Source organism: Bacillus rossius, chromosome 11, assembly GCF_032445375.1.
Source record: "Bacillus rossius redtenbacheri isolate Brsri chromosome 11, Brsri_v3, whole genome shotgun sequence".
NCBI classification, from domain to species: Eukaryota; Metazoa; Arthropoda; class Insecta; order Phasmatodea; family Bacillidae; genus Bacillus; species Bacillus rossius.
In genome coordinates, this window is record NC_086338.1 from 6052392 (window position 1) to 6068808 (window position 16417).

General features: G+C 35.4%; 1 protein-coding gene across 10 annotated transcripts in view; it reads right to left on the reverse strand.

Annotated features, from left to right (window-relative positions):
- The window catches only part of LOC134536607 (oocyte zinc finger protein XlCOF6-like), a 230691-nt gene that overhangs the window by 133845 nt on the left and 80429 nt on the right, over positions 1-16417 (reverse strand). For 4 of the 10 annotated variants that reach the window (XM_063376388.1, XM_063376387.1, XM_063376386.1 and 1 more), the window contains one exon: positions 1897-12512. The exons of 5 other annotated variants lie outside the window; for them this stretch is intronic. In XM_063376388.1, the coding sequence (XP_063232458.1) occupies positions 9154-12512 (3359 nt within the window). In that variant the 3' untranslated portion in view covers positions 1897-9153. Of the gene's footprint in view, positions 1-1896; positions 12513-16417 lie in introns of those variants that run through there. One more of the 10 variants, XR_010075820.1, reaches the window with a different exon arrangement.

Here is a 16417-nt window from a genome sequence, read left to right on the forward strand (position 1 = left end):
GCTCAGCGGTGAGACCCAGACTCTTATACAGAGTGCTATTAGGGTGTTTAGAGATCAGTTTTTATGCTATTTTGAGTGATGTATCAGTTTGAAGTCATTCGGAAGTGGGGACGTTTTTTTGGACCACTGGAACACCCTTAACTTCTAGTATTGTGATTACTTGTAAAACTAAACTCTTTTAAGTGATTAAATAAGTAAAACAAATAAATCTAGTTTAAACTCCTTTTAATATGAATCGTTATTACTTGGCAAAGTAGCAATGATATATGTTTCATGGAGTGATAGTCCTAAACTAAAATTGACTGTTCAAACTAAGTAAATATAACATTTTTACCTGGAGTTAGCAAAACAACTCTCATACCGCACTTCCTCATATTACTTCCAAAACCATTCATATTAATTTTACCATTGGGTATAATTTAGGACAACTTCACTACCGCTGCTAGCTCAGGGTTTGGTAGGGCATTGTTCTAGATGATCTCAGGGAAAACACCTCCAGGTGATAGAATCGCGATCACAGGAACTGGTAGAATAAATCTGGAAGGAATTCTAAGCTACTGTGACAATGTTATGCTGTTCTCAGGAACTGAAGACTCCATATCCCGGATGCTGCTGTAAATAGCAATTATGGAAATTTCTCACCATTAGATGATCAGATAACAGATAAATTCTTCGTAGTGCTACCAGCACTTAATAGGACCTTCAGGTGATTCATTAAGGCGTCTACGGCAGATAGAATGTGGAAATTGCTGAATAATTCCAAAATATTCGGATTCCTTATTTTTTTGTTTTGTCACGTCCGACACCAGTCTTCTTGTATTTCCATCCGAGAATTTACAACTTACAGTCCTACACCTGAAAAACGCTTTTCAACTCCCTTGGCGTCCTAGAATTTCTCCTTTTTTCTTGTAGCAACCCAAGACATAGCGACTATGAGAAAGCATGAAAGGAAATGTCATCCATGGAAGAATACCATCAAGACAAATAAATTATGAAAAAGTGTCCACAACCAAAGATTATACTTACTGAACAGGCGTAACACTCCATGCCTGTATGGTTGATGATACTAATTAACCTAACAAATATTATATATAATTAATTACAACTTAAACATATAAAGGAAATAATTAAAATATACTGTAAACTGGTGACTGTTTACAAGCAAAATCTTATGTTTTGTAACAAAATTACATAGTATAGATGCTCAATATTGTTTACAAGTCATTAGAAGTAAAAACAATTAATTAGAAATGTCATTTCTTAACAACAAACTTTGTCAAATTTCTTCTCTTACAAACATGTATGATGTTTGAACGAAGCACGGTCAGGTACATAATCGTGTGATTACTGTCTTTGTTTGCACAGATGTAGAATACAACTATCATTTTTATGTGAACATTAAATAAAATGTCTTCAAATCTGGTCCGGATAATCCAGAGAACTGGATCAACGAGGGCCAAATAAACAAGGTTTTACTGTACTTGTAAGTTCATGGTTTATGAACAAAATATTTCCACTATTAATTTGATAAGAGTCTATAATTTTACTGCAGCATTTTGTAATCACCTTCAGGCCAACTTTGTACCGGTACAATGTTACAATGAAAGAGGTCAAATGATACCATTATTGTACATTTTTATTGTCTAAATGTAACAATTCAATTTTTAATATTACATACTTTTACAGAAATATGCATAAAAACAAATTTTTTGATAATTGTATGCAATTAACAATTTAAAAAAATTTAACATTTTATCAATTATAGTGTGTTTGTAATGAAATAATTTCTTGTTGGTACTTATTTGATTGCTCATATGGAAAGTGTTTCATTACCTACCGGTTACAAAATAAGCAAGCTCATCATGCAATAAAATAATCATCTCATTTCATAAAATATTTATTTATTTAATTTATTTAATATTTGTTGCATGCCTAATTACAGCTTATGGCCTTGGGTGGTAGGCACGATACAAACAATAGATGCAGACAGAACAAAACAATACAAATTACAAGAAAACAAAAAAAAAAACAATACACACAACATGCAACATTTAACAATTAGTAAATAATTTCTTTACAAATTTATAATGTAGGAAATAAGAATAACACAAAAAAAAACTAACTTGAAATACTATGATTATTTACCACCAAAAAAAAAAAGTTTGGTATAGTTGTATTTTTTTAAATTTTATTTTGCTATCTAATACAGGAAAGAACCTTGCATATTTATTGTAATTTTTAGTGATTCTGAATAATAGATAATTTGTTTTACTGAACGTACAAATTAAAGATTGCTTATGACTATTGAAAGTAAGTATTCTAATTCCAGTATTGTGAAGAAAATAATTACAATTAATTGTATTTTTGTAACAATTGTGTAAAAATAATGCATCTAATATTTCTCTTCTTAATAAGGAACCAAGAAGGGAGTGTAATTCTACATTCAGATTAATGTTACGTTTTAGATTTATAATTTTGATCAGTTTGAATTGTATTTTATCCAATTTGTCACTATCTGATTTATTAATGTTATTTCAAATCACAGAACCATATTCAAATTTAGATCTCACCAAGGATATATAAAGACTAAGTGTTGAATCTAAATTAGATGCATTAAATGTGATATATTTAATCAACGCTAACATTATACCTAAGTCTCTGACACAATTTGATTTTGCAATAGTATGATTGTATAGTTTATATTCAAATACAATAGGATGATATTTTCTTGAGAAGATTATAGTGGTGGTTTTACCATAGTTAAGTTCAACAAGATTAGTCTTACACCATGCAACAACAGAAGAAATGTTGTGTTGAAGTGACAGTCATGTATTGAAGTAATTTTTCTATATATTTTTAGGTCATCTGCAAATAACAGACCAACAGAATAATTTAGTGCTTTGGTTTAATAGAAACAAAGTAATTCCTATCTTTCAAATAGCTGCCAAACCATTTGATATATTTGTCACTCAATCCCATAATGGATGATTTTCTGAGTAATATCTGATGGTTTACTGTGTCGAAAGCCTTTGCTAAATCAAAATAGCAAGCATTTACTTAGCCTCGGGTTATCACTTCAGAATAAATTGGATTTATGAAAGTTATCAGATTAGTAATAGTAGATTTGCCAATTCTGAAACCATGCTGTCAGTCAGATAGTTTATTTTTGAGAGAGTTCCTTAAATATTATTTTGTAAAAAACTTTAGCAAATCCATTTAAAAGAGAAATAGGCCTATAATTCGTGACATTAAATTTGCTACCTTTTTTATCATAGGAATGACCTTGGCAGTTTTCCATATATTGGGGTAGATGCTGTTTTTAATAACGCTATTGAAGATAAACTGAAGGATAGGAACAAGAACCAGAGAAAATCCTTTTGTTATGAAATTAGGAATACCATCTGGACCTGTTGACATAGTAGATTTCAAGGATTTGATTCCCCAAAGTACAAGACTCTCAGTAATAGTGGACATAGGAATGGAGCAAGCAGTATTATCAGATATCAAAGGAGTGCTGTTATTGGCTGGAGTAACATATACGCTAGAAAAATAGTTCGCAAAACTGTTTGCAATACCATGGCACGAAAGATACATTTGAAGCCTGGAACTAGGAGGTATGGAACTAAGAAATGTTTCCCATTGGAGACTATGGCCAAAATACTGGCAGATGCCCGTTCAGGAAGAGGTGGTCAGACAGAAGCAGCACACAGTTCTGGCATTCCCCACCACACTATTGTTAACAGGTTCCAGAACAATCACATGGGCAGAGTTGGACTGCCTAATATCTTCTGTCCACAAGAAGAGGCCACATTTGTTCACCACTGCATCACAGTAAGTGACAGGTGTTCCTATACCGGTTTTTGACTTACGGTACATTGTGAAAGTATACCTAGACACTTCAAAAAGGCATTAGTCATTTTCCAAATAATATGCCAGGATGGGAGTAGGAAAAAGCATTTTTAGAGAGACACAAAACAAAGCCTTTGCATAAACATTAACCACTAACCTTAACCAGGAAACAGATCTGGTGAACGAGGGATAGTAAAATAGTTTTTTGAGCACTTTGAAAATGAAAGTCCAGGTACTGTTCCACCTGAAAACATATTTAATCACGACAAGTCTGGATTCCATGACAACCCATCAAAAGGAAAAGTCCTATTCAGCCAAACATGTCGGCATCCAGAAAAAAATTATAAATATTTCTAAATCATGTTGCAGAGTCATGTTCTGCAGCAAAGCTATATGTGCAAGTAGGCAAACCTTTTTATGTAAATTTTTACCAGAACACTTATTTAATTATTTAATGAAAGGCAAAATTAATTTATTAATGTCTGCATAAGTAGCATCTTACATATGTACTGATGCAAGAAATTTTACAGTTATGATTCATCTTTTAAAATTGGTTCCAGAAACTGCACAAAAAAAAGTTCCAAGGAAAAATGAAAACGCCCAAAAGAAAACAATTGTATTTATAACTAGCTAATAATCAACAGGTTCGCTTGCGTGGATAGAGAATATTGCAAAAATCTTACCATTGAAAGAAAATTGTTTTAAAATTCAAAACATTTTCACTAATTAAATAGATACAATGGATTGTCAAGTGCATAAAATATAATATTTTATAACAAAACCATTTAAGAATGATTTTTTTTAAGTGGTTACATATGTGTAGGCCATTTTAATTTTAAGTATTGATTAAGTACCTGATTTTAAAACTTCATTTTTAGTGTTGGAGGACATATTTTGCCTCGATGAAATCACACTAACTTCCTTTTCATTTCATTAAGTAGACAATTAAAAAAATGTTACACATGCACCTATTTAATTTTAACTTAGATTATACCATAGTTTATGCTAACAGTTTCATTTACTATAATTAAATTTTTGATAGAATAGTTAAAAAATTTCACCTTATTCCTAATACTCCCATTATTTAAGCCTATTGATGCACTCACATGTACATTTGAAATGTAGAGTATAGATACCAAATTTCTTATCCATGTATTACTTGATCCGTAGTTTACTTAGTATTACTTTAAAAAAAAAAAAAAATCCCAAAAATTACCCTCTCCGTTTTTCCACACGTATGTCAATGCAAAAATTCATAACTAATTATTAAACATGGCAATATCCTTTACCCAAACAAAAACCACTCTAATCCCTTTTCTTTCTTTTAACCTCAGATGTAGACTCTAAAATAATTATAATAAATTTATATTTTTATAAATATGTCGCCAATACTGATTTAATGGATTCCATATCATTTTATTTTAAAAATATTATTAATCCCTGTTACAACTTCTGGTGATATTTCAGAGAACGTTGAATAACAGAAGGTAACTTATGGTATGTTTATTTATAATTTCTAATATGTCTAATTAAGTATGCATTGTTCAGAAGATATTGTAACACAGCATAATTCATGCCCCCTGCTACTGATAACATTTGAAATGACGATGTGTTATGTTACTGTGGTCTTCTTCATGATTCGTAATTAATTACTACTCATGTTTCATCTACTATGTATAGGCATTTAAAGTATTTTGATTGTGCCTCAATATTAATTATTATTTTTCATGAGGTTCTACATAAAATGAATGTGTTTTTTATTATTCCTTTCTTTATTTTGCCTGGTCAGTTAAAATAAGTATGTTCATTAATTACATTTCTGCAGTATTAAAGCATCCTCTGAGCAGCCAGAAGGTTCTAGAAGGTTTGAATGAAAGGAAGACACAGCGTGACACGATTCGCCAGTAAGTTAGTGTGTGGTTGGAAAAACCCCGCACGTGGGCGCATGACTGCGCAGCAATGGACCAGAACTTTCGCTGGGCGAGACCTCATTCCTTACATGGTCATATTTATGTGTCTGTTGCGTGACTGGTTGGTTGACAAGCGGGATAGCCTCCCCTTTGTTCTTGCCTTTGTATGGGAAGACAACATCAATGTGATGTCCAACTAGTTGTCGCTCGATCGATGTCGCTTACGGCGGCATTGTTAGCAGCTCACACGAATGCAGAGAGATTTTTTGAATAGCAATTTCATGCATTTTGATCGGGGCCAGGCAGAATATTAACTATTTTTAAGTGTTTTAACTCTCAATTGGACCCCCGGCGTCGGCATCAGCCCCACGGTGACTGTCCTTACCCTCCAAGGACATATCCACGGGATATTGTACCTTTGTTCAACAACAAAGGGACTTTAATTTTTTTTTTAATTGAGCAATGAGCTAAGTCTCCAATGAACACATGGAAAAATTTTCCGGATATGCAAGTTGTGATCCGCATTTGTGTTTTTTGAGAAGTAATAATAAAACAAAAGACTGCCTTCGAAAACCCTTTACTCTAATGCAACGAAATAAAAACTTTTATCCTAACGGAATAATTCATCTTCAATGTTGGCAATCAGATGAACTTAAAACTTCAAAATCATTGAATATAAAATTAAACTTTTCAGGTGATTAAAGTGACTTGTTACTATTCTGAGTTGCTTAGCGGGATGTAACAATATACTTTAAAAATAAAACTTCACCAAGTTGCTAGATTTTGCATTAGACCATATAACTTACATCTCACAGAGAGGCGGTTGTATATAGAAAAATGGAAAAGGTTAAAAAAATTATATAAAATCATAATTGAGTATATTATTCTTGTTCAGTTTCTTATCTTCATTTATATATATATATATATATATATATATATATATATATATATATATATGATTTATTACTATAAAAACATGCTCAAAAGTATTCTACGTAATTAATTATTTACGTTATTTATGCTATGTTTTTTTAATTCAGAATTATTGCTATGGAAATATGAGTTTTTTTATAGATAAGTTACCCTCTTCAGCAACCTTAAAATGAAAAATTAGGAAAACTGCAAAAAATAAAATTCAAAACTCTATATTTTTATTTCTAACCCTTCGATATAGTAGATTCATAATTATGCATTTTTTTTACTTCAAACAAAACTAATATCAACACACCCTATGGGTGGAATATTGCAAATTAGTAAAAAAAAACTATATTTATTTATATTTTTTTTACAATTTAATCCACATCGAACTTAATTAGTTGCCGAGATATGAATTTTTCAAATAAATGAAAACTAATTCTGTTATCAGCCCCATTTATAGACAAATTATAATAAATTGTCAAAAATACATAAAAAATTAACTATAGATGTGAGTTTTTTGATTTAAAAGCACACCAGCCCTTTTACCAAACTTACAGTGATTGAATTTTTAAAAATGGTATAATTATGGTTAGCAGTTTTCATGTGTTTATTATTGGTATGCTTAGTTAAATTCGGAGATATAATTATTTATCTTAAAAATATGCATACCTCTTTTACCCAATATATTTTCTTACACTTTGTTAGTTTTAAAGTAATCCTGTGTTTGCTATAAGCTTTACAATCATAATTTACATAATTTCATGCTTTTCAAGTTATTCTGACGATTCGTCTACTTTATCGTGAATATCTCCTAATACACTAGCGTCCCGTTATATCGAGGTGTCACGGTTCCGGGTTTGATCCTCGCTATAACCGTGTCCTTGCTATAACCGAATTGGACAGATTTTGGCCCCCAAAAAATAAAAACGAACCGAAAATACCATAAAAATTGTGTTTAAACGTGTATAATTGGAAAATAACAGGTTATATTAACGAAATCTTAATTTCTGTGAGCTGATGTGTGAATTCTCTTTAAAAAGATACCCCACAAGTACGGATGAAATCACCGATTGCGTCAAAATAACCAGAATACCCTACCACGCCACGTAAGTATAGCATCTCAGTCCGCAATCGATTACTCGGCTTGGCCCGCGGCCGACACAGCATTTTCCTGCTATCTATCGTTGACGCGGGCTGTCTGCTGGCGGCCGTGTTTGTTCCGGGTGTAGCTAACAGACGGCGCTAGTGTAGCGCGACGATTTAATTCCTTACAAAAAAAAGCAGGAGTGCGGCAACGCATGTACGCCTCAAACGAAATAGCCGCTGGAAAACAATACTTTTTTCATTTAAAAAAACCTGTAAACGTTTTTAGAAAATAAATTTGGAATTAAACTCAAACCATCACCACCCCCTTCCCGGATAGCTACCCCAACAACTGACCAAAACAAAAGTTACAATAAAACTGTCCTAGAGATTCGGAAATAAATACGGTAGTGCCTACTATTTGCCAGCTAGTAAAATAAATAACGTGACGAGTTTGTAAATGTGTCACGACTGAAATAATTCCAAACAAGTTTATAAATATTTGTGTATTATTAACGCGATCAATTAGCAACAAGTATAAAGACGGCTCTGACGTTTTTGGCCTAACATAGTTATAAACAATGTTATTATTCGTTAATGAAAATGCCCCAACAAATTAATTAAAAGCATTTATATTTTTTAAAAAAAAAGTGTGCATTGTTATGTTTAGTGGCGGGAAAAAAATAGATTTTGTCTATTTTATAAATAATAAGAAATGCGTACAAGTATATGTATATTCAAAGGCTTGGTTTATTCGAGTCGAGCATACCTTGGCCTTGAAGCCAAGCGGAGGTTCGATAAAAGAAAGAAATGACGGGATTCTATTTTTAAAGCCACGCACTTAGGTGGCGACTGCAAGGCTGAATAATGTGACAGGTGTCATCGGCAAGATATCGAGTGGCGAGCGAGAGGGGTGGAGATAAAGCAGACAAATAACCAAGGCGCGCTTCATGCGATCACGCCGTAAATTCCTCAAAAAGACCTCGTTATAGCCGTGTTCTCGCTATTACCTTGCTCGCTATAACGGGATTCTCCTGTACCTTGTTTTTATGTGTCTGGTTGTGAATTTAAGTTTTATATGCTTTTATGTATTATTTAAGGATTGCTGATTTTTGCTTTGTTCGAAATGGCAAGTTTAAACTTAAAAATTGTCTTAATTCTGTCTTTTTGTTGTATGTACATACACCGTGTTTATTGTTTTAACTGTGGTCTGTTGTATATAAGTGTTCCATGTATATAACTGTGATTTGCTGTATAAATTATGTTCATTGTTTTTAAACTGTGTTTTGTGTGTCATCTACGTTATTATCCTTGTCAATACTAAAAATATGTATTCATGTCAACCTTACTAATGCTAATAGGGGAAGTGTATGTAGGATTAAACATGTTTAAGTTATCTTCTTACTAACTTAAGCGGAACAGTGTTCAAAAAATAGTTTTTCTTTAGTGTGTGTGTACCAGTATGCCTTTTCAAAGCATTTTGATGGCAATATGTGGCAGAACATAGTTTACAAGAAAAGGGTTTTTCTCCAGTGTGTGTTCGAGTGTGCTGCTTCAGATGACTAATACGTCTAAACTTGGCAGAACATAGTAAACATGAAAAAAGTTTTTCTCCAGTGTGTATTCGAGTGTGCCTCTTCAAGATACCTTGCCGACTAAACTTGGCAGAACATACTGTACAAGAAAAAGGTTTTTCTCCAGTGTGGGTTCGAGTGTGCCTCATCAGGATACCTTGCTGACTAAACTTGGCAGAACATACTGTACAAGAAAAAGGTTTTTCTCCAGTGTGTGTTAAGCTGTGCCTCTGCAGGTCAAAATTCTGACTGAACTTTGCACAACATACTGTACAAGAAAAAGGTTTTTCTCCAGTGTGTATTCGAGTGTGCTGCTTCAGATGACTATGCTTCCTAAACTTGGCAGAACAAAGTGAACAAGAAAAAGGTTTTTCTCCAGTGTGGCTTCGAGTGTGTTTCTTCAGGTTACATTGCTCACTAAACTTGGCAGAACATACTGTACAAGAAAAAGGTTTTTCTCCAGTGTGGGTTCGAGTGTGCCTCATCAGGATACCTTGCTGACTAAACTTGGCAGAACATACTGTACAAGAAAAAGATTTTTCTCCAGTGTGTGTTAGGCTGTGCCTCTGCAGATCAAAATTCTGACTAAACTTTGCACAACATACTGTACAAGAGAAAGGTTTTTCTCCAGTGTGGGTTTGTAAATGTTTCTTCAGGTTACCTTGCTCACTAAACTTGGCAGAACATAGTGTACAAGAAAAAGGTTTTTCTCCAGTGTGGGTTTGAATGTGTTTCTTCAGGTTACCTTGTTGAATAAACTTTACAGAACATACTGTACAAGCAAAAGGTTTTTCTCCAGTGTGGCTTCGAGTGTGTTTCTTCAGGTTACCTTGCTCACTAAACTTGGCAGAACATACTGTACAAGAAAAAGGTTTTTCTCCAGTGTGGGTTCGAGTGTGCTTCTTTAGGTTACCTTGCTCATTAAACTTGGCAGAACAAAGTGTACAAGAAAAAGGTTTTTCTCCAGTGTGTGTTAGGCTGTGCCTCTGCAGGTCAAAATTCTGACTAAACTTTGCACAACATACTGTACAAGAGAAAGGTTTTTCTCCAGTGTGGGTTTGAAAGTGTTTCTTCAGGTTACCTTGCTCACTAAACTTGGCTGAACATAGTGTACAAGAAAAAGGTTTTTCTCCAGTGTGGGTTTGAATGTGTTTCTTCAGGTTACCTTGTTGAATAAACTTTGCAGAACATACTGTACAAGAAAAAGGTTTTTCTCCAGTGTGGCTTCGAGTGTGTTTCTTCAGGTTACCTTGCTCACTAAACTTGGCAGAACATACTGTACAAGAAAAAGGTTTTTCTCCAGTGTGGGTTCGAGTGTGCCTCTTCAGGATACCTTGCCGACTAAACTTGGCAGAACATACTGTACAAGAAAAAGGTTTTTCTCCAGTGTGTATTCGAGTGTGCTCCTTCAGATGACTATGCTTCCTAAACTTGGCAGAACAAAGTGAACAAGAAAAAGATTTTTCTCCAGTGTGTGTTAGGCTGTGCCTCAGCAGGTCAAAATTCTGACTAAACTTGGCAGGACATAGTGTACAAGAAAAAGGTTTTTCTCCAGTGTGGGTTCGAGTGTGCCTCTTCAGGATACCTTGCTGACTAAACTTGGCAGAACATACTGTACAAGAAAAAGGTTTTTCTCCAGTGTGTATTCGAGTGTGCTCCTTCAGATGACTATGCTTCCTAAACTTGGCAGAACAAAGTGAACAAGAAAAAGATTTTTCTCCAGTGTGTGTTAGGCTGTGCCTCAGCAGGTCAAAATTCTGACTAAACTTGGCAGGACATAGTGTACAAGAAAAAGGTTTTTCTCCAGTGTGGGTTCGAGTGTGCCTCTTCAGGATACCTTGCTGACTAAACTTGGCAGAACATACTGTACAAGAAAAAGGTTTTTCTCCAGTGTGTATTCGAGTGTGCTCCTTCAGATGACTATGCTTCCTAAACTTGGCAGAACAAAGTGAACAAGAAAATGATTTTTCTCCAGTGTGTGTTAGGCTGTGCCTCAGCAGGTCAAAATTCTGACTAAACTTGGCAGAACATACTGTACAAGAAAAAGGTTTTTCTCCAGTGTGTGTTAGGCTGTGCCTCTGCAGGTCAAAATTCTGACTAAACTTTGCACAACATACTGTACAAGAGAAAGGTTTTTCTCCAGTGTGGGTTTGAAAGTGTTTCTTCAGGTTACTTTGCTGACTAAACTTGGCAGAACATACTGTACAAGAAAAAGGTTTTTCTCCAGTGTGGCTTCGAGTGTGTTTCTTCAGGTTACCTTGCTCATTAAACTTGGCAGAACATAGTGTACAAGAAAAAGGTTTTTCTCCAGTGTGGGTTTGAATGTGTTTCTTCAGGTTACCTTGCTCATTAAACTTGGCTGAACATAGTGTACAAGAAAAAGGTTTTTCTCCAGTGTGGGTTTGAAAGTGTTTCTTCAGGTTACCTTGCTCACTAAACTTGGCAGAACATAGTGTACAAGAAAAAGGTTTTTCTCCAGTGTGGGTTCGAGTGTGCCTCTTCAGGATACCTTGCTGACTAAACTTGGCAGAACATACTGTACAAGAAAAAGGTTTTTCTCCAGTGTGTGTTAGGCTGTGCCTCTGCAGGCTAAAATTCCGACTAAACTTTGCACAACATACTGTACAAGAAAAAGGTTTTTCTCCAGTGTGGGTTCGAGTGTGCCTCTTCAGGATACCTTGCTGACTAAACTTTGCACAACATAGTGTACAAGAGAAAGGTTTTTCTCGAGTGTGGGTTTGAATGTGTTTCTTCAGGTTACCTTGCTGGCTAAACTTGGCAGAACATACTGTACAATTAAAAGGTTTTTCTCCGGTGTGGGTTTGAATATGCTTCTTCAGGTCACCTTTGTGGCTAAACTTTGCTGAACATTCTGCACAAGAAAATTGTTGTGTGCCAGTGTCTTTTTGGGCATACTGTTGTTGAATGTATGAACAAAGTCCAAATGATAAAATGTTACCAGTGCTAGTTTTATCCTGACAGTTGGTAACACCAGTGGATCCAGCTAAATTATTTATGCAGTTTGTTAACTTTATGGTGTCAGTATGAGACACATCTCTCTTCAATAAGATGCTAATATCTGGAGAGTCTTGGGAACTGTGTCCAATGCAGCTGGATGAAGTGTTGCCATGGCAACCCACACAGTTGTGAGGTTCATTCCGTTCAACTACTGCTGCAGCTAGAACAAAATCAAGAACAATTTGTACATACTCTTAGTACGTTACCCAAACATACATAATGAAATGTATATAAAAAAAGTAAAATCTTGACTTTCTACAATATTTCCTTTTCTTTTATTTAGTATTTCCAGGGACAGATTAGGAAATTGATTTTTACTTTTACAAAATAAGTTCCTAAAAGCATGAACTATATGGAGTTTTAATTAATCTATTTTATTCAAATATATTTTTAAAAGTTTTAATGTTAAGTTAATAAGTATAAAAATTATTTATGCTAGCCAACAATTACAAAACTAAGGGAAAACTCTGTTAAGACATTCCCAAGAGATAACGTTTACCCAGTTGAGTCTTTAAATTTATTATATCCTGTCAATTTTGCCATAAGAACTATGTTATATTTTCCTATACTTAATGTTAAATTCCATGATTTATTTACCTGTAAAATATCTGCTTTATTATGCATAGAATATTAATAGATAAAGTTCAATTCTGCACTATGTAAATCATTTTGTAATAGAAATGGGATCACCGTAAAATGGAACTTGAATAATTTTTTTTAAGGTCATGTGGAATTTAATCACAATTCATGTTATATTGGTTATTTCAACGGTTTTTTATATCAACTGTGATGCATTGTATCTATATTTATGTTTTTTCTTTGTGTTAATCGTGTTATTGTGTATGTCCATATTTGTTTGGTCTTGTCTTGGTCGCTGCTGCTATGTGGTCCACTTGCCTTCTGTGTGTAAGCCAGCATGGATCTGCCTACCTGCTGTGGTTTCCCCTCAGGTAGTGCCCAACTACTACTGGGTCAGACGGTTGTGGAGTGTCCACGTAGCACACGGAACACTACTGACCTTGTCGTATATTTGTCGAGCCCATCTCCCATACCCTCAGCTGTCGGTGGGCATGTTACCAATTTAAAATTAAAATAAATAAACTAAAAATAGACTAATGAACTCATAATGTAAAAAATTAAAAACGGTTCTAACTATTGAGCATATTGTTACGATTTACTGCGTAAAGGATAGCCCAATTAAAGATTTTTATCACACACAGTTTTATTTATTGCCACTATTTACATTACTAGCTAATAATCTAAAAATTCCAATTAATAAATTGTACTTAAAAAATGTTGCTTCCTCCAGTCACTCGTTTCTCACAATCCACACGCCTCGCTGGGTCGCACCTCTGGCGCAACTCTCGCCGCAGCACCCCTCGTGGTCCTCCGTCGCAGGACTCCGTCGCCGCACTCCGCCGCCGCTGTCGCACTTCCCCTTCGCCGGGTTCCCACTCGAAGCCTCGCTCTGAACTTCGCTCGGAACTCTGCCACGCCCTCGGCACTATCGCCCGGAACTGAACTCTTCGCCCTGGAACCTTTGTCCAGGGACTTCGCTGCTCTATCGCCCGGAAACTCCGCCGCGGGAAAACTCCCGACTTCGCTTTGAACTCCACTGACTCTCGATCGGCGTCCTCGGGCATATATATAGGCCCCGGCAAAATTCCAGAACTCACGAGAGCGGCCGGGACCCGTCGCGTCACTCCGAGCCATCCAGACGGCAGAAATCTCTCGAAAACACGTGTCGGCGGCTCGCGCAACACAACAACTGGCAGGTTTCGTATGTCAAACTAACAGTGCTGCGCGGGGGGAGCGGAGGGCTGGAGGGAGATAGAGCGGCGACCCAGGTGTGCACGGCACATCTCATGTTACGGTGTGCACCTGCGCGCCGCAGCCCTGCTAACATTCGTAACATTGCCCCCTCCTTTAACATGTTCGTCCCGAACAGTTAACGCATCCCTTCCAGCATATTCCCTCAAGCGGTCCAAATGTACCACTTTCATACGTCCCCTCTTTCCTCTCTGGATCCTGTAAACCACATCATTTAGGTGCTTTAAGACCTCATAGGGGCCTTCCCACGATGCTTGAAGTTTAGGGCACCTGCCCTTTCTTCGTTGTGGGTTATACAACCACACTAAATCACCCTTCTGGAATCCGGATGAATTGGATTTCAGGTCATAGGGGAGAGTTGGGTAAAACAGGGTAGTTGGGTAGAACGGGGTACCACTGTTATTTTCCGTACACGTGCTGCTATCTGTGTGTACGTTTGGTAAGTTACTCCTCTACACGTCGTCACTAGAGTGAGGTAGTATGAAGTGTCGCACAGTAGTCTTTCATGCGTAATAATGGAAATTACAAATTTATGATGTTTCACTAAAATGTTTAGTGTGTATTGGCTATACAATATTTAATCAGTGGTTGCAGATATATTTAATGGTAAGTTGTATTCAAGTAAAGTATTATATTTGCTATGTTGTGCCATAGTAACCGATGTAATTGACTGGTGTTAAGATTTTCTGTTGTCGTTTTTGCTTGAGAACCTGCATGTAGGGTAAAACAGGGTACACAGGTAATGGGTAAAACGGGGTAGTACCCCGTTCTGCCCAACCATCTTTTCGATCAATTGTGCAAATGACATTTAAAATAAAAAACAGTTTCGTTATGCATACTAAATGTTATACAGAGTTACCTACAGTACATTTATACAGTTACCCAAAAGTCATGTATCGGTGAGAAAAAAATTGGAAACGTAAAAATTTGTAGGCCCATGTAATTAAATTGTAATTTGACTTAATAATTTTTTTTTTCTATTTTTATAAATAAAGTGATGTATGCTATTTATAAAATATTAATGCAATGCAACTCTTGAAAGAGAGATAGAGTGTGTGTGCACACACACACACACAGATAGATATATATATATATAAACACAAGAACGAACTAGCTAAGAGACATTATTAACTTAATAAAATTACTTATGAAGTTCATGAGTTATCATTATAATAGATTTAACGTTTTCTTTTCTATTTTAACAGGTATAACGATGGGTAGAAGTTATACCAGAAAGACTAAGAGGCAGTCCTGGCCAGAGGATAGTATGGAAATAGCTGTCAGTGAAGTCATAGGCGGTACGACGGGATATACGAAGGCTGCAAAGACATATTGTGTTCCACAAAGTACACTGGAAGCAAGAGTTAAAAAGGCCCGAATTTCAGGCTCTTTAACCAATGCGGGGAAAAAAGGTGTGTTAAAATTTGGTACAAATTCAATTATAAAATACATATAATTGCAGCTTTATAAATGTTTTTTTAAATACCTTCTTGCATAACATCATTGTTTTAATAACAAGGGTAGTAGGTATTGATGACTAGGGCACCAGTGCTGTAGATTTATACATTCAAAACTTTTATTAGGGTTCGCTGAGAGCATGGGAAGAAAACTAGGGGCTAACGCTTTCAACATTTTTGACAAAGCATAAACATTTATAAAGATTGCAGTTACTTAATATTTTGAGGTTGTTTCTTACGGTTTTGGGACATATTTGTTTGCAGGAATGGGAAAGTTTCCTGTGTTCACATCAGCTCAAGAGAAAGAACTTGTCGATCATATTGTGGAAATGGAAAACAGATTGTTTGGTATTACTATGAATGAACTGCGTGCTCTTGCTTTCGAGCTAGCGGATAAGAATAATATTACCAATAACTTTAACAAAGACTCAAAAATGGCTGGGAAGGATTGGCTTTATGCCTTTCTGCAAAGGCATCCATACATTAAACTGAGAAAACCTGAAGCAACATCATTAGGGCGAGCAATAGGATTTAATCAGGCATCTGTGAAAATGTTTTGTAAAGCCTATCTAGCTTAGGAGCATTGGGATGGGAGGCCAGAACCTGGCATGGACTGGGGTTTACGTGAATGGAGCAGTTTAGGTAAGCAAGGTAAATGGTATCTGGTACACAGACATTTTATTCAAACATTAATTCATAACATTAGGTTGCTGATGAAGTTACGTTAATACAATTTAAGCAAGGCTAAATACAAAAACAATGATTATAGTCAAAACGG